General features: G+C 52.9%; 2 protein-coding genes and 1 long non-coding RNA gene across 15 annotated transcripts in view; 1 reads left to right on the plus strand and 2 right to left on the minus strand.

Moving 5' to 3' along the window:
* Nucleotides 1-8,632, minus strand: part of NLRC3 (NLR family CARD domain containing 3) — a 39,894-nt gene extending 31,262 nt beyond the window's left edge. For 2 of the 11 annotated variants that reach the window (XM_077985377.1, XM_028840968.2), the window contains exon 1: nucleotides 8,329-8,627. The gene's annotated coding sequence lies outside the window, so the exon portion shown is untranslated. Of the gene's footprint in view, nucleotides 1-8,328 lie in introns of all 11 variants that reach the window. The other 9 variants (XM_028840969.2, XM_077985378.1, XM_028840967.2 and 6 more) reach the window with 6 other exon arrangements.
* A 1-nt stretch (nucleotide 8,633) lies between these two features.
* Nucleotides 8,634-12,365, plus strand: LOC144337868 (uncharacterized). The gene is made up of 2 exons (XR_013411500.1): nucleotides 8,634-8,705; nucleotides 9,496-12,365. It is a non-coding gene; the product is annotated as an uncharacterized LOC144337868 (long non-coding RNA).
* The window catches only part of SLX4 (SLX4 structure-specific endonuclease subunit), a 29,722-nt gene continuing 17,154 nt past the window's right edge, over nucleotides 12,325-24,892 (minus strand). For 2 of the 3 annotated variants that reach the window (XM_015125424.3, XM_077985365.1), the window contains 5 exons: nucleotides 23,696-23,862; nucleotides 20,003-22,299; nucleotides 15,908-16,010; nucleotides 14,224-14,643; nucleotides 12,325-13,834 (listed from right to left, as the gene is read on the minus strand). In XM_015125424.3, the coding sequence (XP_014980910.3) occupies nucleotides 13,480-13,834; nucleotides 14,224-14,643; nucleotides 15,908-16,010; nucleotides 20,003-22,299; nucleotides 23,696-23,862 (3,342 nt within the window). In that variant the 3' untranslated portion in view covers nucleotides 12,325-13,479. Of the gene's footprint in view, nucleotides 13,835-14,223; nucleotides 14,644-14,882; nucleotides 14,972-15,907; nucleotides 16,011-20,002; nucleotides 22,300-23,695; nucleotides 23,863-24,892 lie in introns of all 3 variants that reach the window. The other variant, XR_013411454.1, reaches the window with a different exon arrangement.

Consider the following 24,892-nt stretch of genomic DNA (forward strand, 5'->3'; position numbering starts at 1 on the left):
ATGGGTCCATGTGGGAAATCTGAGGTCCTTTAGATCCTTCGGTAAAACTTTATATTTTTTCTCACCTCGATCTTGCCAGTTTCTTATTTGCATCTAGGTATTTTTAAAAATAGTTTTTGTTGTATGATGAATATTGTTGGTATAACAGATGATTGACTTTTGTTTATTTTATCTCATGTCTCATCAGCGTATTAAATACTCACATTGGTTCTCATCATTTTCCAGTTAATTTTCTTCAGGTTTTCAAATTACTTCAGCAAGGCTGGGCACGGTGGCTCACACGCATAATCCCAGCACTTTGGGAGGCCGAGGCAGGCATATCACTTGAGGTCAGGAGTTTGAGACCAGCCTGGCCAACATGGCGGAACCCCATCACTACTAAAAATACAAAAGTTAGCTGGGTGTGGTGGCGTGTGCCTGTAATCCCAGCTACTGGGGACACTGAGGTTGGAGAATCGCTTGAACCCGAGAGGAGGAGGTCGCAGTGAGGCGAGAATATACCACTGCACTCCAGCCAGGTGACAAAGAGAGACACCATCTCAAAAAAAAAAAAAAAATTCTTCAGCAAGAATAATTTTTATCTCATTTCTGATATATATATATATATTTTTTTGAGGTGGAGTCTTGCACTGTCACCCAGGCTAGAGTACAGTGGCACGATCTCACTGTAGCCTCTACTCCCATGTTCAAGTGATTCTCCTGCCTTAGCCTCCCCAGTAGCTGAGATTACAGGCATGCACCACCATGCCTGGCTAATTTTTATATTTTTAGTAGAGATGGGGTTTCACCATGTTGACCAGGCTGGTCTCGAACTCCTGACCTCAAGTGATCCTCCCGTTTTGGCCTCCCAAAGTGCTGGGATTATAGGTGTGAGCCACCGCACCCAGCCCAAAATCTGTAACTCTTATTTTGAACAATTTTACCACATTGGCCTATCCCTTCCCTGGAGCAGTGAAGTTGCTGCAGCCCTTCTTCTTTTACTCTAGACTAGACCAGGAGTGGTTCTTGCCCAAACTGTTAGGTGTGATGTTTGTGACAGATTTCTAGTTTTCTTCTCCAATGGAGGAAGATTTCTTGTGTTCTGTTACCATTCAAATACTATTATGTAATATTTGCTGAAGGCATACTGTGTTCTGGATTTTCTGTTAAGCACTCTATTTCCATAATTTATTTCTCATAATTCTCAATACCATTATTTCTCCCATTTTACGGATGAGGACACTGAGGCTCAGAGAGGTTAAGTGACTTGTCCAAAGATACATAGCTGGGAAGTGGGAGTTGGGATAGAAACCAATTCTTCACTGACACCAGTGCTTGTGCTGTATAATCTACTGCCTCTTAAGGTAGTTTTATGCTTTGTTTTGTTTTTTTGTTTTTTTTTTGAGACAGAGGCTCAAACTCCTGACCTCAAGTGATCCACCCACCTCGGCCTCCCAAAGTGCTGAGATTACAGGTATGAGCTGCCGTGCCTGGCCACATTTTTTTAAAATGAGGAATGTCTGTTAAATTAGCAAATTATTTTTTAGCATATATTGATATGTGATTTATTTCTCTTCATTTATTCAACCAGCAAATATTTATGGAGAGCCTGTTGTATGTTCTAGGCCTTGGGGATGTGAAGGTGACCAAGTTAGATCAAGTCCTTGACCTGGGGTTTGACAGGTAAGGAATAATGACAATGGAAAGGAAAACAAGTCAATAAGCAAGGCAGTTTCTGCTGGTGGTTAGTGCTGTGGGTGGAATAAACTGTGAGTGACAAAGAGGCCTGGAATTCTAGGAGGAGGGGGAGCAGAGGTGGTAATTGGGGAAGACTGCTGTGAGAGGCCTCTGAGAAAAAGCATCTAGGAGCAGAGAGGGCGAGAGAGAGTCATGCAGAGAGCTAGGGGAGGGGCATTTCAGGCCAAGGAAACAGCAGGTGCTTAGAGGAAATGCTGTTGGAGCACAGTAAGTGAGCAAGTGGCACCACCCCCCTGGGATGGGAAAGCCAGTCATCGCTGTTGTAAGGAGTTTGGATTTGTTTTAAGTGTGGTGGGGAGCCACTGGGGGGAGTGACATGAGCAATGGATATCAGATCTCTCCTGGAATCCATGAGCTACACGAAACAATTTTCTGATATTGAACCAACTTTGCATTCTAGAATACAATCTTCCATTTATATTATTAAATAGAAGATGTATATATTCCATATATGTAAAAAATGCATGGGCTAGCACAAGAATAGATATGTAAGTTAATAGAACAGGATATAGAGGCCAGGAACAAATATATTTATATTATCTACATATTAAGGAGTTTGGTAACATGACAAAAATAGCATTTCAAATCAGTGAAAATGGCACTGGGGCAATTGACCAGTCTATGAAAAATATTTTCCAGCTCTACTTCACATTAAACACAAAATTTATTTTCAGGTCAACTAAGGAGTTAAAGTTGTAAACACAAAACCATAAAAGCACAATTAAAAAATATGAGATAGTATTTTAAAATATTATTTGGGTAAAGGCTTTTTACAGTGAGACGTAAAACTCAGAAGTCTCAGCCTGGGCAACATAGTGACACACCATCTCTACAAAAAAAAATAGCTGGGCCTGGTGGTAGGCATCTGTGGACCTAGCTATGGGGAGGCTAAGGTAGGAGGACCCCTTGAGCCCAGGAGGCTGAGGCTGCAGTGAGCTATGATCGTGCCACTGCAATCCAGCTTGGATGACAGAGCAAGACCCTGGCTTAAAAAAAAAAAAGAATTCATGAAGAGGGAGACTAGTATATTTGCCTTAATTGAATTAAAATATTAAATATTTAGTTTGATATTAAATAATTAACCTATTTATAAGTAATAATAGATGCCATAAAGTTGAAAGAAAAACCATAAGCCAGGAGTCAACACTTGTAACATACATGAAATATATGAACATCCTTAATATATAAAGAATGGTGATAAATCAATAATAAGTAACCAAATAAAATTATGAACCCCAAATGAAATAGAAAAAAGGACACAGAGAATTCATCGAAGTATAAATGACCAAGATATTGAAAAGATGCTCAATGTCACTAAGGATCAAGAAAAAAGCAAAAGAACAAACTATCATTTTTCATATGTCTCATTGGTGAATATTATAAGAACATAACAGACTGCATTGGTGAGAATGTGGAGGTAGTGGGAATCTTTTTTTTTTTTGAAACAGGGTCTCACTGTGTCACCCAGGCTGGAGTGCAGTGGCACGATGAGGGTTCACTGCAGCCTCAACTTCCCTGGGCTCAAGTGATCCTCCAAAGTAGCTGGGACTACAGGCGCATGCTACCACACCCAGCTAATTTTTATATTTTTTGTAGAGACAGGGTCTTGCCATGTTGCCTGGTCTGATCTGCAACTTCTGGGGTCAAGCAATCTTCCCACCTTGGCCTCCCAAAGTGCTGGAATTGCAGACATGAGCCACTGTGCCAGGCCTGTAGTGGGAATCTTAATACATAGTGGGTGGAAGTATAAATTAGTATAACAATTCTGGATTATAATTTACCATTATCTATTGTCATGAAATATCTTTTGTCCTAGAAATTCCACTTTTAGGAATTTATCCTAAAGAAATATGTGACCGGGCGCAGTGGCTCACACCTGTAATCCCAGCACTTTGGGAGGCTGAGGCAGGGAGATCATGAGGTCAGGAGATCGAGACCATCCTGGCTAACACGATGAAACCCCGTCTCTACTAAAAGTACAAAAAATTAGCTGGGTGTGGTGGCGGGTGCCTGTAGTCCCAGTTACTTGAGATGCTGAAGCAGGAGAATGGCATGAACCCGGGAGGCCGAGCTTGCAGTGAGCCGAGATCACGCCACTGCACTCCAGCCTGGGCAACAGAGTGAGACTCCATCTCAAAAAATAATAAATAAATAAATAAATAAATAAATAAATAAATAAAATAAAAATAAAGGCCAGGCGCAAGTGGCTTACGCCTGTAATCCCAGCACTTTGGAAGGCTGAGGCAGGTGGATCATGAGGTCAAGAGATGGAGACCATCCTGGCCAACATGGTGAAACCCCATCTCTACTAAAAATACAAAAATTAGCTGGGCGTGGTGGTGGGCACCTGTAATCCCAGCTACTCAGGAGGCTGAGTCAGGGAATTACTTGAACCCAGGAGGCAGAGCTTGTAGTGAGTCAAGACGGTGTCACTGCACTCTAGCCTGGGCGACAGAGCGAGACTCTATCTCCAAAAAAAAAAAAGAATCAAATATCTAGGAATAAATGTAGCAAAAATTTGCAAGACCTCTATACTGAAAACTATAAAACATTACTGAGAGAAATCAAAAAACATTGAAAGGAGGTATGGAGGCTGGGCGCCATGGCTCACCCCTATAATCCCAGCACTTTGGGAGGCCAAGGTGGGTGGATTGCTTGAGCCCAGGAGTTTGAGACCGACCAGCCTGAGCAACATGGGCAAAACCCTGTCTCTATAAAAAGTAGAAAAAAAAAAATTAGCTGAGCACGGTGGCACATGCCTGTAATCCCAGCTACTCAGGAAGCTGAGGTGGGAGAATCGCTTAACCCTCACCATCGAGGCCACAGTGAGCTGAGATCTCACCACTCCACTCCAGCCTGGATGACAGAGCAAGACCCTGTCTCAAAAAAAAAAAAAAAAAAGTTAAACTAGCAACTATCTAAACATTCAAAGGTATGTCAGCCCAAACGAAGTGGTGCTGCTGTCTGCCTGATAGGCCAGAGGCCAGGACACGGGAGCCTCTGTCCTTCTCTCCATTGTGTGACATTAGGGTGTGGCCCAGGTGGACACAGTCTCCTGTTGGATGTCCAGGTGCACCCAACAGGTGACCAGCCCTGCTGCTGGGGGCAGGAGTGGCCTGGAGGATGAGAGGACCACACGGAAGAAGTCCCAGCTCAAGGCCTCTCAGCGCCGGTGGGGCATCATCTGGAGTCTTATTGATTGATTTAAAATTTTGGTGAAATACACATAACACAAAATTTACCATTTTAACCATTTAAAAAATAATTTTCCTTAAAAAATAGAGACAGGGTCTTGCTTTGTCACTAAAAAATAAAGACAGGGTCCTGCTTTGTCAGCCAGGCTGGAGTGCAGTGGTACGATCTTGGCTCACTGCAGTCTTGACCTCCTGGGCTTAAGCAATTCTCCCACCTCAGCCTTCTGAGTAGCTGGGATTACAGGTGAAGACCACCATGCTTGGCCCATGGTAACCATTTTATCTTTTATTTTTAATTTTTAACATTATTATTATTATTTGAGACAGAGTTTCACTCTGTTGCCCAGGCTGGAGTGTAATGGCACCATCTCAGCTCACTGCAACCTCTGCCTCCTGGGTTCAAGCAATTCTCCCACCTCAGGCTCCTGAGTAGCTGGGATTATAGGCACCCACCATCAATACCATTTGTATTTTTGCAGAGACAGGATTTGACTATGTTGGCCAGGCTGGTCTGGAACTCCTGACCTCCCAAAGTGCTGAGATTACAGGTGTGAACCACCGCGCCTGGCCTTGTGGGGCATGGTTTTTAAATAACCGGTGCTCCCCCTGACCACCCAGAGATTCGATTGGTCTGGCTTGGGCCATGTGGATCTAGTTTAAACTCCTCAGGTGATTCTAACCAGAGTTGAGAACCACGGGACCTGAGTGGGGCTGGGAGAGGAATGAGGGAGGGACAGTGCTGGCAGGAGTCAGGGGCTGGGGCGAGGCAGGACTCACATGTGCCTGGGAAGGCGGGGCTGGGGCTGGCAAGCACCCCTGCCTCTGCGGCCTCGTTAGTCTCTCAGTGTTGGGGGTCAGCACTCCCTCCTGACCAGACACCCCTCTTTGTGGCCCCACGACCTTGGGTCCAGGGTTGCCAGATACAGCAAATTAAAATACAAGACAAAGCTGGGTGCAGCTTTGTAATCCCAGCACTTTGGGAGGCTGAGGTGGGCAGATCACCTGAGGTCAGGAGTTCAAGACCAGCCTGACCAACATGGTGAAACCCCATCTCTACTAAAAACACAAACATTAGCCGGGCGTGGTGGTGGACACCTGTAGTCCCAGCTACTCTGGAGGCTGAGGCAGGAAAATCGCCTGAACTCAGGAGGCGGAGGCTGCAGTGAGCTGAGATCGCACCACTGCACTCCAGCCGGGGTGACAGAGCAAGGCTGTCTCAAAAAATAATAATAAAATAAAAATACGAGATACCCACAGATACTTAAATTTCAGATAAACGACATAATTTTTAGTATAGACATAGCTCATGTCATACTGGAGACATATTTCTACCAAAGAAATGGATTATCTGAAATTCAGATTTGACCGATTGTCCTGTATCTGATCTGGCACCCCTACTCAGGCCCCACTCAGACGAAACTGGCTTTCACACTTGGACACTTTCCCTAAAAAGGACAGAGGAGGGGTGAACCAACCCCCGCATTGCCAGAACCTCCCAGGGCCAGCCCCAGAGGCTGATGGGGGTTGGTGACCTGGCTGCCACCACTGCCAGGCCCTGCACACAGCCCTGACATCCGTCTGGCAGGCTGGAGCCTTCCACAGACCTCTCAGCAGAGTGAGGTCGCGAGGCCACAGATGCCACTATGGACGGTCAGGCAGCCCCTGTGAGTGCGGCTGAAAGACAGACTGAGGACAGGTGGGCCTCGGGTTGCTTTGGGGGATCTGAAGACCAGAGGTCGATCCACAGCTGGTCTGAGCTGCCGTGAGCAGGGTGAGGCCAGAGGGACGAGTAGGTGCCACTGCTGCCTCCTCCCCGGGAGCCTCCCAGGTAGCACCAGGGTTCACCCCTAGAGCTTTGTCTGTGGGCAGAGGTGGACCTGAGGCCTTCCTGGTGTGGTGTGGGCTCAGGCGCAGTCCCTCAGGCTCTGCGAATGGGCTGCTGCCTCATTCCTGAGAAGCCTCAGCCCTGACGGACTCGCCGCCTCTGCCCATCACCCGCCCACCTGGTCTGTGCCTCAGTCCTCACGGGGACCTGCTGGGTCCTTTCCTGCCACTTGGCGCCCAGGTGGGACCTCCCGGTGCTGGCCGCCCACCTGAGCTGCCAGTATCTCCCGCTGCGGCTGCTTGGACAGTCCTTTCTTCCCACACGCTGCCCCTCTCCCCTCCCAGGGTCTCGAAATTCAGGACTCGGTCCTCTCGAGGTGGCCCCAGCGTCATCACTTGAGCTCAAAGCCTTCCCGAAGGAAGAGGCACCTGCACCTCAGGGCCCCACCCTGCTCACTGCACGGACCCCTAGAGTCCAAGGGGTGGAGAGGCCCAGCCCTGGGGAGCCCAGCACCCTGGCACAGAGCGGGGCGTCGTGCAGCCTACAGCCTGTGATGGCTGACAGTGAGCCCCAGGCTTGGGGGGCACCTCCAGGGAGGGGACCAGCAAGGACACCAGGGCCCCTGGAGCCTGGCCACAGGGGAAGACCCTGCAGCCAACACCTAGGCTGGCCCAGGGCAGTAGCAGTTCTCCCAAGAAGGCCTCCGTGGTTGCCATCTCTCTCGAGCCTTGTCTCACCCAAAGCTGTGGCCGGGAGAGGCCCTGGGGCTGCCCACTCACCTGGGGGCGGCGTCTGCACCCTCCCTGCCGCTCATGACCTTGCCCCTCCTGTGTTGTCACCTCCATCTACAGGTGGGGAGCTGAGGCCCAGAGAAGTAAGTAGCCTCCCATGGGGGGTCCCAGTGCTAGGAAGGGTGTCCGGGTCTGATGATTCCCCGGGCCGTGGCTCAGCATCACCACCGCCTACCCCCAGCACCTTCAAGATGCTTCCTGCTCCTCCTGGGCCATCACTGGCACCTGGGGGAGCTGGGCTTTGCCCCTGGACCTGTCCTGGGCTATCCTTAGGCACATGTCTGTTTTTTTTTTCTCTTTTTTTTTTTTTTGAGACGGAGTCTCGCTTTGTCACCCAGGATTAAGTGCAGTGACTCGATCTCGGCTCACTGCAACCTCCGCCTCCTGGGTTCAAGCAATTCTCCTGCCTCAGCCTCCTGAGTAGCTGGGATTACAGGCGTCTGCCACCATGCCTGGCTAATTTTTTTTTTTTTTTTTGTATTGTTAGTAGAGATGGGGTTTCACCACGTTGGCCAGGCTGGTCTCAAACTCCTGACCTCAAGTGATCTGCCCGCCTTGGCCTTCCAAAGTGTTGGGATTACAGGCATGAGCCACTGTCCCTGGCCACGTCTGTTTTTTCTACAGCATGAGCCAGTCCTCCCCCCGGAGACACCTTGGAGTCTTGTGGAGTCTCCCGAGTCCCCCTCCCCAGAGTAGCTCAGGCCTTAAGGCCACCATCCTTCCTGCTAGCATCCCTTCTCCCTCCCCTGCCCGGCACTGAGGTCACCTGGACCCAGCTTACCTCTCGGGCCTCAATGCTGCTCCAGGGACACCAAGACTGGGGGGCCTGGGGGCTCCATCTCCGTGTTCCTGGGCTCAGCCCTGCTCCAGCTGGGTGGTGGTAGATGCCCTGGGGATCCCTGTGCCAGCCCGAGTCCTCAGGACCAGGGATCAGGGCGCTTCCCACGCCAACCGACCGACCATGCGGCGGCCGAGAGTAGTGTAGCCCTGACCTTCTGCAGCCCCGCCGAGCCCACCGGCTGTCCCTGCAGCTCCGGGTCGTCACCTCTTCCTGTGCTGGGCTCCACCTCAACCTTCCTTCCTGTCTGATTTCAACAGCCAACAGCCTCACAGACACATCGAGGAGCCAGGGCTCCCAGGCTTGGTCACCGCCCTCCTGTAAGTCAAGTGTGGCGGTGATGCTGGGGGTCTTGACTCTGGGACTGTGTCCCTGCAGGTGGCATGCTCAGGATAAAGTGGCCGGTGCCAAGATTGTTGAAACATCACCTCCATCCCGCCACAAAGGAAGCTGCCCTGCTATCGATAAATGCTTGTTTTCAGGCGGGTGGTGGTCAGGAAATCAAGTGAGCAGCCTGAGGTCACGCAACTAGAGGGTGACCCCACCAGGACCGAACTGCGCCCTCCCACCTCCAGGCCACCCTGTGGCCTGCCCTATTTTTTATTTATTTGTTTGTTTATTTATTTATCTAAGACAGAGTCTTGCTCTGTTGCCCAGGCTGGAGTGCAGTGGTGCAGTCTCAGCTCACTGCAACCTCCCCTTCCCGGATTCAAGAGATTCTCCTACCTCAGCCTCCTGAGTAGCTGGGATTACGGGCATGCACCACCATGCCCTGCTAATTTTTGTATTTTAGTAGAGGAGGGGTTTCGCCATGTTGGCCAGGCTGGTCTTGAATGCCTGACCTCAGGTCATCTGCCCGCCTTGGCCTCCCAAAGTGCTGAGATTACAGGCGTGAACCACTGCACCCAGCCTATTTATTTTTTGAGACAGGATCTTGCTCCGTCACCCAGACTGGAGTGCAGTGATGTGATCTCGGCTCACTGTAGCCTCCACCTCCTGGGGCTCGAGTGATCCTCCTGCGTTGGCCTCCCAAAACACGGAGATTACAGGTGTGAGCTACTGTGCTCCCCCTTTGAACACCTCTTGCCTTCTTTTCTCTCTGTCATTCAGTAGGCACCTCTGACTCAGCTGTGCCCCATAACATCTTCCTGTGACCAAAGGGCTCCCCAGAGGCAGGTCACCTGTACCCTAAGAGGAAACAGGAGAATGTCACTGTCCGCAGCAAGGGATCCCACTTGGCGCATGGATGGCCTGCCCTGACAGGGAAGGGCGTGAGGGGAAAGGACATGGCCCAGAGCAAGCCACGTGAGAAAAATTACAATAAAGGAAAAGTATGGGACATCCACCGGGGACAGGGAGCAAGCAACATGGGGCCACTGAGGGAAGCAGGTGACAAGGTGAGAGCCAAGGGACAGGGGTCTTGGGGTCTGGATTTTCCTCAGCAAGCAAGTGGGAGCCTGTGATGGTTGTAGAGCAGGAGAACAGTAGGTCTGGACTCATAGAGCAGCTTGTGGCTCAGGGGAGGTGGGAGGGTTAGCTGGCTCCCCAGAGCCTGTGTGGGTGATGGGGGGAGGGAACTGAGGCAGGAGACCAGAAGTGCTCCTGCACATTCCCCTGCCTGCCTTTTTTCCCTCCTTCCTCTCCCTCCCTCCCAACAATGCTGAGCATGCAGGAACGTGCCGGGTGCTGGGAGGACACCATGGCCCCTCGAGAAGGCTGCCTGAGGCTCCAGGCAGGCAGAGTGCAGACCCGGCAGCTGCAGCCTCGGCTGTGAGGAGCAGCAAAGGCGCCTGAAACCAGGCCGCCCACAGGATGTTGGAAACCGCAGGGCCCGGTGGGTATCTGTCACATGAAAGGGGCCAAAGGCTCACTCTGCCTCCCTTCGTGGCTCACGGGGGATGGATGTGGAGCCTGAGAGGACACAGCCTCCTCCATGGGATCTTGGGGAGCAGCCCAGCCCCTGTTCTTCCCCCTCGCAGGAATGTCCATCAGTCCACACAGGGCTGGTCCCGTTCCCCACTCTGCCCACTCTGCTGAGAACCAGATGGGCCGTCCTCCTGGCTCCTGGTGGAGGAGGAGGCTGGGCTGGGGGCTTCCTAACTGTTCTCACTCTGAGGCTTTCTCTCCACCCAGAGCTGGGGTCAGCCAGACAGGCAGTGGCCTCAGCCCTTCCTAACTTGGCGACAGCATGAGGCCCCTGCCTGCAGGCTCTTTCTCTGTGAACCTCCTCGCCTGGGCCCAGGCTGGGCTGTGGCTCCCCTGTAACTGCCTTGAGGGGCCGTGCCCAAGCCATGCCGGGTTCGGGCCACCAAAAGTGGAACAGGCCTGAAGGCCTCTTCACATTACAGTGAGGCAGGGACAGACCCGTTTTCTGATTTAGTTGTTACCAATGAAAGTTCCGCTGCCAGCCTTTTTTACCCCCTTTAGAAATTTTGTTAATATTGTTTTCAAAATAGAGACTTGGCCTCACTATGTTGCCCAGTCTGGTCTTAAACTTCTGGGCTCAAGTGATCCTCCTGCCTTGGACTCCCAAAGCACTGGGATTACATGTGGGAGCCACCGTGCCCGGGCTGCCAGCTTCCTTCTCAGTCACACGTGGAAGGGAATTCTCTCCCGTCTTGTCCACGAGGAGGCCCCATTGCCTGCCAGCCTTGCTGCGGGTGCTGTGAGAAGGCATTTTCCATCTGTCAGCTGGACCTGGTTTTATGCTGCCTGGGTCAGCATCATCCCCGTGGCAGGGGCCAGGTCTACTCCTGGATGCCACCACACCTCTGTGGGCTCCTACAGTGACTCCTTCAACCCCTTTCCCTCTGGAGGCATCAGCTGCGTCACAGCTTGTCTCAGGACAAGGAAATGTGTCTTTGTACAGGTTCAGGGCCAGCATCTAGTCACCTGGCCGGGTGGCAGTGCATAAACTGAGCCTCTGCCCAGTGTTGGCCCATTGGCCCAGGAAGTGTCCAGCGTCCCCAACTGAAACCAAGGTCACTGCGAGGCTTGGATCCAGTCCCCAGGCCATGCCTCCCCCGGCCTTGGACTCACACTGCACTCAAGGCTCCTAACCTGGCTTGTTAACTACTTGGAACCCCTCCCCCAACCGGTCTTTACCAGCCCTGAAGTTCTGAACTTTCAAGTCATGGCACACAACACATGCGTCCAAACCACAAACCCTGCGACGCCGGACAGGAGCCCTGAGTGCCCCACCTTCACCACTCCCTCCTGCTTCCCTAACACCAGGGAGGGGGATCAGCCCATCAAGGAAGCAGCGCGTGATGCCTTCCAAAACAGGCCAGAGGCCAGCCTCAGATTGATCACAGCTGATCTCAGGCTCTAAATTGTCCGCCCCGGACACCGTAAGCTGGGAAGCCGGGGCCTCTTCACTGGCTTACGTGCCAGGACACAGTATGTGTGCCAGAAACCACATTTCACCCCCTAAATTCTGCTCAGCCCTAAGATGCAGCTCACAAACCCCAGTTCTGGGAGGCTGTCCCTGACACGGCCCTTCAGGCCACCGAAGCCCAACCCCCCACCAGGCCAGGATAGGCCAGTGTCTGTCTCCTCTACTGGACTGGACGCATTGGTAAAGGCACGTGGTGACTCGGTGAGTTGTGTGGTGGGCTGGGTGGTGGCGGGGGTCTGAGTCCGCTTTTCTAGCAACCCCCAGCTGAGGCAGCTGCTGGGGGTGCTTGGGCCCCACTTCAAGGAGCAGGGGCTGGAGCTTGGCACCCGGCCAGGGCTCTGTTGGATGTGGGTGTGGGGATTAATGAACATCTGCATCTCTGGTCTAGGAACTGAAATAAGGAGACAGCAGGCCCAGCTTACTCCGAAGGGCAGGTGCAAGGTGGGGGCTTCCGCAGGCGTGGGGCGGGGGCTCAGGGCCACGGTGTCTCCAGCTCCCACCTGTTTCCCTCTTGATCTTCCTGGAGTGTGGCAGCCAGGAGATTTTAATAAAGCCTTTTTGGTTTATTGCACATCATATAAAACTGACTGCACCGTATTTGAAACAGACGAGGACATTCACAGGGATGGAGAGACCGAGGTTTCCTTCTTTCCTGGCCCTCATCTTCCTCCACACTGCTCCTGAGGCTGGAGGCAGCTTTAACCCAAAGAGTGGAACCCGCTAGTGAACATGTTTGTTTTGCGGGCATCAGAGTTGTTCTGGGCCCTTGTGCACTGTCCAGTTGGGAGACTGCTGGTAACAATGACAAGCGTCCAGGTAGCACGGCTGGCCAGGAGAGCTGCACCTGGGCTGTGGCAGTGCAGGGAGTCTGAGGACACCTGGTCTCAGGCTGGTGGTGGCTGGGGTTGGCCTGAGTGCTAAGGAGGACGGGCCCAGGCTGCTGGGGCAGGCTGGACCTGATGTCCATCTCAGAACAGACGTGTGGGGCAGCTGTGCCCAGGACTGGTGGGCTCAGAGGGTGGCAAATGTGGCAGAATAGGCCATGCCCTGGCCAGCTGGTGATGGCCCACTGCCCCCTGGGACACCTGAGGGCCCTACTGGGTTAAAGGGAGACACACTGGGCTGGGTGTGGTAGCTCATGCCTGTAATCCCAGCACTATGGGAGGCCACGGCAGGCGGACTGCCTGAGCTCTGGAGTTAGTGACCAACCTGGGCAACATGGGGAAACCCCATTTCTACTAAAATATAAAAAATTAGCTGGGCGTGGCAGTGTGTGCCTGTAGTCCCAGCTACCTGGGAGGCTGAGGCAGGAGAATCGCTTGAACGCGGGAGGCGGAGGTTGCAGGGAGCTGAGATTGCGCCACTGCACTGCAGCCTGGGTGACAGAGCGAGACTCTGTCTCAAAAAAAAAAAAAAAAAACCAAAAAGGGAGACACACTGTGGGCATGGACAGAGGCAGGGGCTGGAGTCTCTAAATCCAGTGGGTGACATGCTCCAAATGCCACCTAGAAAGCAGAGCCCAGAGGAGGAAGCCTCGGACTGGGCTGTGGTCATTATCACAGTGCAGAGCTGATGTGGTCCCCAGGCCCAGAAATGCCTGTGGAGGCCTGACCCACACCGGGTGTCCCAGGTCCTCCCTGCAAATGGTGGGGGTGGGGGCTGCTGATGGCGGGGTGGGGTGGGGTCGGGACGCCCCGTCAGTTCCGCGCCGCCTTCTTCTTGCTCCGAGGCCACCGCCTCCTGCCCTGGAGCTTCTCCCTGCGGGCAGCGGCGGTGGTGAAGGTGATACAATGGGTGTCCAGGAAGTCCAGTAGCCTGCGCGAGGATACACGGAGGCCGTTCTGCTTCAGCTCCGCCTGCAGCTCCCCCAGCTCAAAGGGCTGGTACAGCAGCACCTTCTGGTACAGGGCCGGCTTGGAGCGGATGTAGCATCTCAGCGCCTCGTCCGTGTCCGCCGCCTGCACGGCTGCCTGTGAGGCGCTGACCTCCTCCTCACCCTCCTCCTCTTCACCTGCAGACTCAAATGCCGCTCCAAACTCACAGGAGGAAGAACTGAAAAGGGCCAGACCAGGATGTTTTGCACCTGAGACCAGGTGCCTCTTTAAAGGAAGGAGGGTGTCTACAGGTCCCATGGAGCCTGGCCTGTGGCACAGACGATCCCCAGCAAGGCAGGACGGGCCTGAGAGATCCCTGCAGGCTACTCCAGTGGGATCCTGCCCCAGCCAGAAATGTCCAGCGTGTGGGGCGGGAACCAGGAGGCCTGTGCAGGGCTGGGGTCAGGGAACCAGCCCCCTAAACCCACCTGGTTTTCCCATAGGTCAAACCCAGAAGGTGATGGGGGTTTTTGAAGATTGGCCATTAGGCCTCACTCATGCCAACCCTCACACCCACGGGCCAGAGGATACATGAGGCCACTAACCCCATCGCGTCTATCCTGTTACCTCTGTGAGCTCAAGGAGCTGTCACTGCCGTCCACAGAAGTGGCCACGGATTCCTGGGAGGCTGGGAGCTGGGCATCATCATCAAGGCCTGGAGGTGCCTCCTTGGTGGGCGACCTGCTTGGGGGTGCGGGTGCGATGCTTTCATGATGATTCCTTTGATGTTGGGGGCCCTTGGTCTTAGCAGGTCCCTTGGGCCTATGGGTCCCAGGTCCTGTGGTGGCCTCCTGCTGGGCATGGGCCCCTGCCCTTGAAGGCTTGTAGGTCTGGGAGGCGAGGGTCTGGCAGCGAGGCGCCTGCAGTAGCGGCTGTGAGGACTGGCTCTCATCCTCAGAGTCTGAGTCCACGGTCTGGTGAGTGTACTGGAATATCTCCTTCAGCTTCAGAACCATCTGGCGTTTAGGCAGAGGGCGGACTCCAAACCTGACGGAGGGACAGGTGGGCCTCAGGACCCACCCACACAGCTGGTCCACACTCCACAATGTTCCCCATCTTAGCAAAGAGTGATGCCCAATGCATTCAGCGAATGGCTTGTGTGACAAACCATAGATGCCTGACTTCTGTGAGCATCAGAGGTTAGTGTCTATTCTAGGCGCCAACTAAGCTTACTCTGAATATTCCAAAAGAAACATTGTCAGCCAGGCACAATGGCTCACACTTACAATCCCAGCACTTCACGCGGCTGAGGCAGAAGGATAGCTTGAGTTCAGGAGTTCAAGGCCAGCCTGGGCAACATAGCAAGAGCCCGTCTCTACAAAAAATAAAAAAATTAGCCAGGCATGGTGGTGTCGCCTGGAGTCCCAGCTACGAGGGAGAATGAGGTAGGATTGCTTAAGCCTCGCAGGTTGAGGCTACAGTGAGCCAAGATCACATCACTGTACTCCAGCCTAGGCAACAGTGAGATCCTGTCTCCAAAAATAAAAAATAAACAAAAGATATGCTGCTCCCAGTTCTGAGGGATGGTGGCAGCAGAAGCTTCCCCGGGTGCCCGAGTGTAAGAGGAGTGTCATGTGGATGTGAGAGTTAAATGTTCTTTTTTAAAAAATCAGGCCTCCACTAGACATGGTGGCTCACACCTGTAATCCCAGCACTTTGGGAGGCCGAGGCGGGTGGATCACGTGGTCAGGAGTTTGAGACCAGCCTGGCCAACATGGTGAAACCCCATCTCTACTGAACAACAATTAGCCTGGCGTGGTGGCGCATGCCTGTAGTCCCAGCTACTCGGGAGGCTGAGGCAGGAGAATCTCTTGAACCCGGGAGGCAGAGGTTGCAGTGAGCCGGGATTGTGCCACTGCAACCAGCCTGGTGACAGAGCGACACTCTGTCTTTCAAAACAAACAAACAAAAAAATCAGGCCTCCTCACTCAGACTGCTCTGGCTAGAGGGCCATGTCTATCCACACGGAACATGGGGACCTGCTGCCCAGGGGTGACATACAGGAGTCTCATGTGTTGCCTCCCTGGGGAATGGTACGCAGAGAGAACTGGGCGGCTCACCCGGCATCCAGCAGTCACGCATGCTCCCTAAGGAGCCGACTGCAGGCCTTTCTTCCCAAGCCCAAGCCAGCTGCATCCACCAGACCCAAAGAGAACACACAGGGGACCCTTCCGCCCCCAGGCGTGTGAAACCTGGTTACTTGTGGGAGGGAGAAGACCACTGTGGGCAACAAGCTTTGAAGACCACCAACCTATCCAGTTCCTTCTTCAGCACCGGCGTCTCCATAATGGAATACTGTGGCATCGGTGTTATGGGCACTTTGGGAGGCAAGTCCTTCTTCCGATGTACACCTTCTGGGTAAAACAAAAGCAGCACACGTTTTAGCACGAGGGACACGGATTGCCCATGTCTGATCCCAGTAGCGTGACCAAGAGGAATACTGCACTTGAAGGTAACCCAAGCATCGTTTTGCTCCATGAAAGCAACAACAGTCACCCCTTCCCTGTCTGGAGCAGGGGCTTCCCGATGACAGCATCGGTGGCACGCACTGAGGACCACACCTTGTATCACACGGATACCGGCTGAACGTGGCTCCTGGGGCTGCGGAACCCAACAGCCCGGCATGTGACTAAAACTTAGGCCTGGAAACTTCAAAATGTCTGCCCTGCAGTGACAACTTGAGGCGACAATGGGCCACACTGATACTCTTCAGACAGGCTTAGACATCAGTTTTGTTTTTAAAAAATAATTCATCCCATCCTGGCTAACATGGTGAAACCCCGTCTCTACTAAAAAATACAAAAAAAAAAAAAACTAGCCGGGCGCGGTGGCGGGCGCCTGTAGTCCCAGCTACTCCGGAGGCTGAGGCAGGAGAATGGCGTGAACCCGGGAGGCGGAGCTTGCAGTGAGCTGAGATCCGGCCACTGCACTCCAGCCTGGGCGGCACAGCGAGACTCCGTCTCAAAAAAAAAAAAAAATAATAATAATTCATCAATTAAAAAAACCCAGTTAAAAAATGGGCAAAGGATGTGAACAGACATTTCTCCGGAGAAGATCTACAAATGGCCAATAAGCATGTGAAAAGGTGCCGAACATCGTTAGTCATCAGGGAAATGCAAGTCAAAACCACAATGAGATACCACTGCACGCCCACTAGGATGGCCGTAACATGGCAAAACCCCATCTCTACCAAAAAAAAAAAAAGCTGGGTGTGGTGGCCAAAGCCACCAATGTGGGCAGCTGTTTGTGGTTGTTCCAGCTATCCGGGAGCTGAGGCAGAAGGATCACCTGAGCCAGGAAGGTTGAGGCTGCAGCAAGCTGTGAACACGCCACTGCACTCCAGCCTGGGCGACAGAGCAAGACCTTGTCTCAAAAGGACAAGCAAACAAACAACAACAGCAAAAACAGAATAACAAGTGTTGTTGGAGATTTAAAATGGTGCAGTCATTTTGGAAAACAGTCTAGCAGTTCCTCAAAATGCTAAACACAGTTGCCATATGACCCAGCAATTCCACTCCTAAGTATAGAACCAAGAAGAATGAAAACTTATGTCTACACGAAAACTTGCACATGAATATTCCTAAGTGGCATTATTAATAACCACAAAGTAAAAACAACCCATATGTCCACTAACAGATGAATGGATAAGCAAAATGTGGCATAGCATCAGTGGGGTATTAGTCAGACAGTATGCTCAAAGCTGGGGCAACATAGCAAGACTCTGTCTCTACTAAAAAAAAAAAAAAATTAGCCGGGCATGGTGGCAGCTGCCTGTAGTCCCAGCTACTCAGAAGGTTGAGGTGGGAGGATCACTTGAGCCTGGGAGGTCGAGGCTGCGATGAGCTGTGATTGTGCCACTGCACTTCAGCCTGGGTGACAGAGCAAGACCCCTGATTCAAAAACAGGCCAGGCACAGTGGCTCAGGCTTGTAATCCCAGCACTTTGGGAGACCAAAGTGGGTGGATCACTTGAGGTTAGGAGGAGTTCAAGACCAGCTCGGCCAATATGGTGAAACCCCATCTGTACTAAAAATATGAAAAAATTAGCCGGGCATGGCATGGTGATGGGCGCTTGTAATCCCAGCTACTCGGGAGGCTGAGGTGGGAGAATCGCTTGAACCTGGGAGGTGGAGCTTGCAGTGAGCCAAGATCGTGCCACTGCACTCTAGTCTGGGCGACAGAGCGCGACTCCGTCTCAAAATAAATAAATAAAAAGGAATAAAATACTGATCCGTGCCACATGTATGAATCTTGAAAACTGTATGCTAACTGAAAGAAGCCAGACACAAAAGGCCACACATTAGTAATACACGGCTCTGTTTATATGAACTGTCCAGGATAGGCAAATCCATAGAGACAGAAAGTAGGTTCTTGGTTGCTGGGGCTGGGGAAGGGGAAGGGGAGAGACTGCCCCTGGGTGCGGGATTTTTGAGATGATGAAAATGTTCCGGAATTAGAGAGTGGTGACAATTGTACAACACTGTGAATGTATTAAGAACCAGTGAACTGTCCATTTTAAAAGGGTAGATTTTATGGTATGTGAATTATATCTAAATAAAGCTGTTACTTTAAAAAACAATAGGCTGGGCGAGGTGGCTCATGCCTGTAATCCCAGCACTTTGGAAGGTCGAGGAGGGTAGATCACCTGAGGTCAGGAGCTCAAGACCAGCCTGATCAATATGGGGAAACCTCGTCTCTACTAAAAATACAAAAATTAGCTGGGAGTGGTGGCGGGCCCCTGTAGTCCCAGCTACTCAGGAGGCTGAGGCAGGAGAATCCCTTCAACCTGAGAGGCGGAGGTTGCACTGAGCCGAGATCGCGCCGCTGCACTCTAGCCTGGTGACACATTAGGAACAGTCAGACTTTGCTGCTTCTCCCTTTTATGACCATGGAGCCCTCTGAGCCCCCGATGAAAGTGGCAGGTTCTGTCTCCTGAGAAAGGCACGATTCTTCCTGTGGCCGCAGCATCATCCTGAAGCCCGCCTCAGATCTGCTCTGTAGCCTCCTGCAGCCGTTCTCACAGCACTGCCTGGGAACTGGTTAGAAATGCAAATTCTTGGTCACCCTCCTGAAGCGAGGCTCTAGGGCAGGCTGGGCCAACCGGTGCTATAAGAAGCTCTCCAGGTGCTTCTGAAGCCCCTGAGGGCCGAGGGCACTGTCAGTCACCTCATTCATCTGGATTTGGGAGGAAACAGGCCCCCAGGCCACAGGCAGGTGTTCACTCACAGCCTGGCCTTTCTCCCAGTTGTGCTCAGCCCAGCCCAGCCCTCCTGACCCTCCCTGGAGGTGCCTGGATGGGAGCAGCAGCACTGAGGGGGCCAACACCTGGGGCTCTGACTCTCCCCGGGGACTGAAATGAGCAGGGAGGTGGCATTCCTGCACCTGAGGGGACCAGGAATAACGGACCTCACAGCCTCTCACACTTGTCCCACCTGATTCTTTTTTTAATTGAGGTGAAATTCACATAAAGAAATCGTAAAGGGAATAATTCAGTGGTATTAAGTATTCACAGTGTTGTGCAACCATCACCTCTATCCATTTCCTAAACATTTTCAGCACCCCAAAAGGACACCCTGTACCTCCCAAAAATGGGGAGCAGTCACTCCCCATTCCCCCTCCCTCCAGCCGAGGGCAACCACTAACCTGAGTTCTCTCTGGATTTGCCTATTCTAGACATTTCATATCCATGAATGCAGACCTTACATGACCTTGTGTGTCTGGCTTCTCACCCGGCAGCATGTTTTCCAGGGTCGTCCCCGCGGTAGCGCGTGGCAGCGCCTCCTTCCTCGTTGTGGCCAAACACTATTCCGTTCTCTTGATGGGCCGCGCTGGGCTCCCTGTTCATCTGCTGGCGGGTGTTTGGGTTGCTTCCCCCTTTTGGCGACTGTGAACAGCGCCTCTAAGAACGTGCATGTCTGAGCCCCTGTTTTAATTCTCTTGGATACACAGGTAAAAGTGGGATTGCTGGGTCCTACAGCCGTTCCACAGTTAGTATTTTGAAGAACCACTCGCCGATACTTGCTGAATGACTCGCGGCCTTCGGAGGTGCCGGCTCCGTGTTCTGGAGAAGGGTCCGTAGATGTGGATTTTAAACATGTGCCCAGGTGAGCACTGGATCCAGGTAAGTCTGGGAAACACTGACTTACTGGCTAAGAAGTGCAGCGTGAGAGCCAGCCTGGCTCTCCTCCACCGTGGAGGGGAGTCTGGAAGGCAGCGGAAGTGTCGTGCCTCAGGTCAGCAGACATTCAGCGCCGCCAGCCCCTGGGTCTCATGACCGACCTCCACACCCACTTAGTGTAAAACAGTAACAAAGACAGTCCCCTTCCCCAGCCCTCCTGGCTACTCACTGGGTGTCTCTAACCCTTCGGGCTTCTGAGCTCCACCGACGCTTAGCATCTGCGCTAGAGGAGGGGTCTCTGGAGGCCTCTGCTCTTCCCCGTCCCAATCGTCCCACAGAGCCGAATTCAGAAAGCTCAGCCTGCTGTTCCCCGGGGAACCCGCGCCCACTTGCGATTTCCTCCGGGCAGCGCAGCTTCCTCGGATGGGGGTGGTGTCCAGGAGTCCCGGGGAGCGGCAGTCACAGCTGTCGGCGGCCTCCTTCATCCTGCGGCTGGGGCTGCTGGTGCTCAGGGGGCCGGTCCGCTCCAGGTTCCAGTGATCAATGGGAATTGGCGAGAGGGGCTCCATCTGCCAGCAGCAGTCGTCGACTGGAATTGGAGGGTCACTGTCCAGCGGGGGGCTGCTGTTGGCCTGATGGGAGGCCACCTCCTGCTCATCGTCACTGTCCCCGACTTCCACCACTTCACTCGCTGTGGTCTGGTTCAGGAAGCTTGGCCCAGGTGGCGAGTGTTTCAGGAACCGCCTGCTGAAGTGGGCACAGTCCCCTGAGATGGGACGTGGAGCCAGCGGAGAGGAGTGCGGGTGGCCCCCAGGGTGGGGACGGGAAGGGCTTTTGTGGCCTTGCCTTCTGCCGTCAGAAGTTCCTGGAGAGACGGGAGTGAGGCAGGAGGACGGTGTCTGGGGCGGTGGTGTCTGGGGCCTGATGACGGAAAACTTCTGTGCAGCCTCGTTCCCTTCCCTGTTTCCTACCGAGGCCCTGGGCGTGTGCTGTGTCACCACCTCCACGGCCAGCCCGCTCCTGAGGCTGCTGATTTGGGTCTGGGAAGAACAGTCGCGGCTTCTGCTGGCCAGCGGGGTGGCGGGCACCAGCCATGAGGTGTCTGTGGTGCTGCCCTCGCCGGGGCTGCTCTCACGGTCGCAGAACAGCCAGGGAGCCCCTCTGCTGCCCAAAGAGCCCCGGTTCTCCGGCAGCGCCCCCTCATCCTCCCGCTGCAGCGCAGCTTCCTTTCTTGGTGGGCTGTGGGAACGTTCCTGATCTGCATCGACGTCAATGACGGAAAACAGCTCACAGGACCTAGCGCTAATTTCTAGAGCTTTCCTTTCTTCCAGAGGATCACTAGAAATGGACTTCATTTTGGTTTGTTCTAGCTCTAGCTCCTCATCCGAGTCCAGTAAGAGGATGACCTCGTCGTCTTTGTTCACTTTGGATGGAGACTTCTGAGACGTGGAGCTCAAATGGTCAGGATTTGACTGGGTTAGGTCAATGGACAGAGATTTTTCTGGGGACATCAGGACCCCCTTATTTCTGCACTCCAGCATGGAGCGACGCTCTGTGCCTTTCTGGTGGCCTGGCTCTTTAGACAGCGTGAGGACGCTCCTGTCCCTTTTCTGCTTTGATGGCACAGCTGGAGACAGCGAGGTTGGGGAGCCCACCTGGGAAGTTCCGCCACGGGACCGGGGTGTTGACAGGGGCAACCCGCTTGTGCGATGAGGCTGATGAGACCCGCGGGGACTCCTGCCCTGGGGAGGCCCCAGTAGGAAGCGGCACGGGTGTGGTGGAGACACCTGCCAGGGAGCCAGGCGATGAGAAACCTCCAGCCCCCTTTCCCTGACAGTGCCACTTCGTTCCTCAGGCTCACTTGTTACTCGGGACAGCTCTGAGATCTCTCCCTGAGTTGATGAGAAGAGCTGTTCGTAATCACCGGCACCATCCGAGTGCGGAAGGGGGCCTTCTTTTCTCTCTGCGCGGCAGCCCCTGGAAGGGGTGGAGCAACTGGAACGGCCAAGCGCCTCCTGCTCGGGGGCCTCTGCTCCCCATGCCCCTGAGCGCTGGCCCTGGGGTGGTGGGAGAGGGCACTGTCCCACCTTCTCCCAGGTGGTGGTGGCCTCATCTCTTCCTTGCTCCGACGGCTCCATCTCCTCCACCTTGTCCGACTGTTCCTGCACCTGGACACTTGCTAGGAGCTGCCCAGAAACCGGACTGCCACCCTCCAGCCAGTCAGCATCCTCGCCAGCACCCACTGCTTTTTCTTCCTGGAGCAGCTTTCGCTGAGTAGCTGCGAATTCATAAATTTCTTCCATTTCTGCTTCATTCACGTTTTCTTGATCTTCTTCGTGGTCCTTGGATTTCAACAAAGTCTCCGCTTCCTCCTCTTCATCTGCCCACATTGACCTCAAGAGTTCCTGGAAATTCTCGGCCCTGCTTTCGCAATTCTCGGCTTCCTTCTCCTCCCATGGTTTGCCCCCTGAGTCCGTGGTGACAGGCACCTGTTCGCACAGGTGAACAAGCTCACTCACACCAAACCTGCAACATGAAACACCAAGGGTCATCGCCACTCTGCATGGAGATGGTCTCTGGGCACCCCAGGGGGGTAGCAGACCAGAACAGAATCTTCACTAGGAGAAATGACCATGACCCAGGCCCTGCTCCCTTTGAAGATGGAGCCCACACTCCTTGCCAGAAACACCCAGGCCACTTCGTTCCAGAAACCAGAGACTGACAACACTTTAAGCAGGGCTTGCTAACTACAGCTGCAGACATAAAGGGGTGTGTCGGGCTGAATGTAAAGTAACAGGGATTGGCAGAGTTACAAAACTGGGGAGTCTGCTGCCTCAGAGGCTCTCAAGACATAGCGTCAGGGTCAGGCATGGTGGCTCATGCCTGAAATTCCAGCACTTTGGGAAGCCGAGGATCACTCAAGGCCGGGAGTTTGAGATCAGTCTGGACAACATAGAAAGTCTCCATCTCTATAAAAAAATGTAAAAATTAGCTTAGGAGTTCAAGGCTACAGTGAGCTGTGATCATGCCACTGCACTCCAGCCTGGGCAACCGCAAGAGACTCTGTCTCTAAAACGATAAAAAAGGCCATGCATGGTGGCTCATGTCCATAATCCCAGCACTTTGGGAGGCAGAGGCAGGAGGATTGCTTGAGGTCAGGAGTTCAAGAACAGCCTGGGCAACATAGCGACACTCCATCTCTCCAAAAAATAGAACATAAATGAAAAGACATGGCATCAGATACAATCCACAGCAGACCAAGTCCTTGCATCAGCCCAGGCCAATGGGCAAGCCAGCCAGCCACCTGCTTAAAGGCTCTGTGGCCTAGCCAGTATATTTCCAACCCCAGAGGCTGAGCTGTTCCTTTCCTAAGAAAGCAGCGGAGGGAGGACGTAGGCTTGGATCAGCGACCCAGGCCCTGTGCAGAGGCACACTTGTCCCTCTGAGCTGCTGCCTCTCTCTTAAGATGCTGGCTGGGCAAGCCAGGGGAGCTGCGGCATCTGGGATGCAGCCTAAGCATTCTCTCCATGCCCGTTTTATGGGACTCTGGAGAGGACTGCCATTGTTCAGGTCTAGCAGTGGAATGATCACTGAGCAGCAGTGTTTGGGGGGCACTGTAGCCAAGGGCCATTCTCTGTCACACCTAGGGGGTTAAAAACCACGGGACTCAATAGAGTCTTCCTGATCCAGTGCTTGGCACCCCTGCAAGTGTCAGTTCTGGCCTGACTTTCACCTAACACGCCCTGTTCTACAGGGTCATCGCTGGTCATGAACTTGGGATTAAAAGGTATACACAGGACTGTTAGTTCTCTCGGCCTCAGCCCCGAAGCCCCGAGCCCTCTGCAGCAGCACAAGCCTCCCCAGAGCTGTCAACCTGCCAGTCCTCGTCAGTTAATTTCAAAGGCTGGGGAGCAATCCAGACCTGTGGGCCAGGGAACTCAGCTCAGAGCTCAGGCCAGGAGGAAGGCCAGTGTCCGCGGTGTAGAGGTAGTGCAGGAATGCGCAGGCGGCCTCAGTGCTCACGTCACCCAGCAGGACACGCTGGGTCAGAATCCTGTCCTCTACAGCGGAGAAGCCTTCGTTGTTCACCTGAAGGTGAAATGCAACACAGAGGGTTTACTGACCAGACACTTGTAACTTGGAGCAAAGGAGACGCTCTGGGGTGTCCTGCAAGTCACTAGTCTTTTTATTTTTCTCTTTAGAGACAGTGTCTCCCCGTGCCACCCAGGCTGGAGTGCAGTGGTGTGATCATGGCTTACTGCAGCCTTGAACTCCTAGGCTAATTTTTAATTGTAATTATTTTATTTATTTATTTATTTTGAGTTGGACTCTCTCTCTGTTGCCCAGGCTAGAGTGCAGTGGCGAGCTCTCAGCTCACTGCAACTTCCACCTCCTGGGTTCAAGCGATTCTCCTGCATCAGCCTCCCAAGTAGCTGGGATTGCAGGCGCCCAGCACCATGCCCGGCTAATTTTTTGTAGTTTCAGTAAGAGACGAGGTTTTGCTATGTCGGCCAGGCTGGTCTCAAACTCCTGACCTCAGGTGATCCACCCTCCTCGGCCTCCCAAAGTGATGAGATTACTGGCGTGAGCCACTGCGCCCAGCACCTAGGCTAATTTTTAAATTTTTTTGTAGAGATGGGCTCTCACTATGTTGTTCAAGCTGGTCTTGAACTCCTGGCCCCAAGGGATCCTCCCACCTTAGTCTCCCAAAGTACAGGGATTTCAGGCATGAGCTGCCGTGCCCAGTCCCTAGTCTTATAAGCAGCTCCATGCCCCAGGAAAAGCATTAGGCACTGTTTATGCAGATTTTTGGCCAATAATTTTACAGGTGAGGCCTAACACTCCTCTTTTGTCAAATCGTATTGGGACTAGATATTCTAGGACCCAGTTAGAGTCCTCCTGATAGACACAACTGGGCTCCAGAACTTTGACAGAGACTGAGAATAGCTCCCTGAGTTCCTGCCCACACTCAAGTCAAATGCTTTCAGTCAGAAAGCAGAAGGTTCATCAGCAACTCATCCCTGAAGAGATCAATTATGAGCTTTTGTAATTATGCAAATAGAGGAAAGAGAAAACAATTCTGGGAAACAATGGATTTTCTTTTTTGTTTTTTTGTTTT

This window comes from Macaca mulatta, chromosome 20 (assembly GCF_049350105.2).
Source record: "Macaca mulatta isolate MMU2019108-1 chromosome 20, T2T-MMU8v2.0, whole genome shotgun sequence".
Taxonomy (NCBI): Eukaryota; Metazoa; Chordata; class Mammalia; order Primates; family Cercopithecidae; genus Macaca; species Macaca mulatta.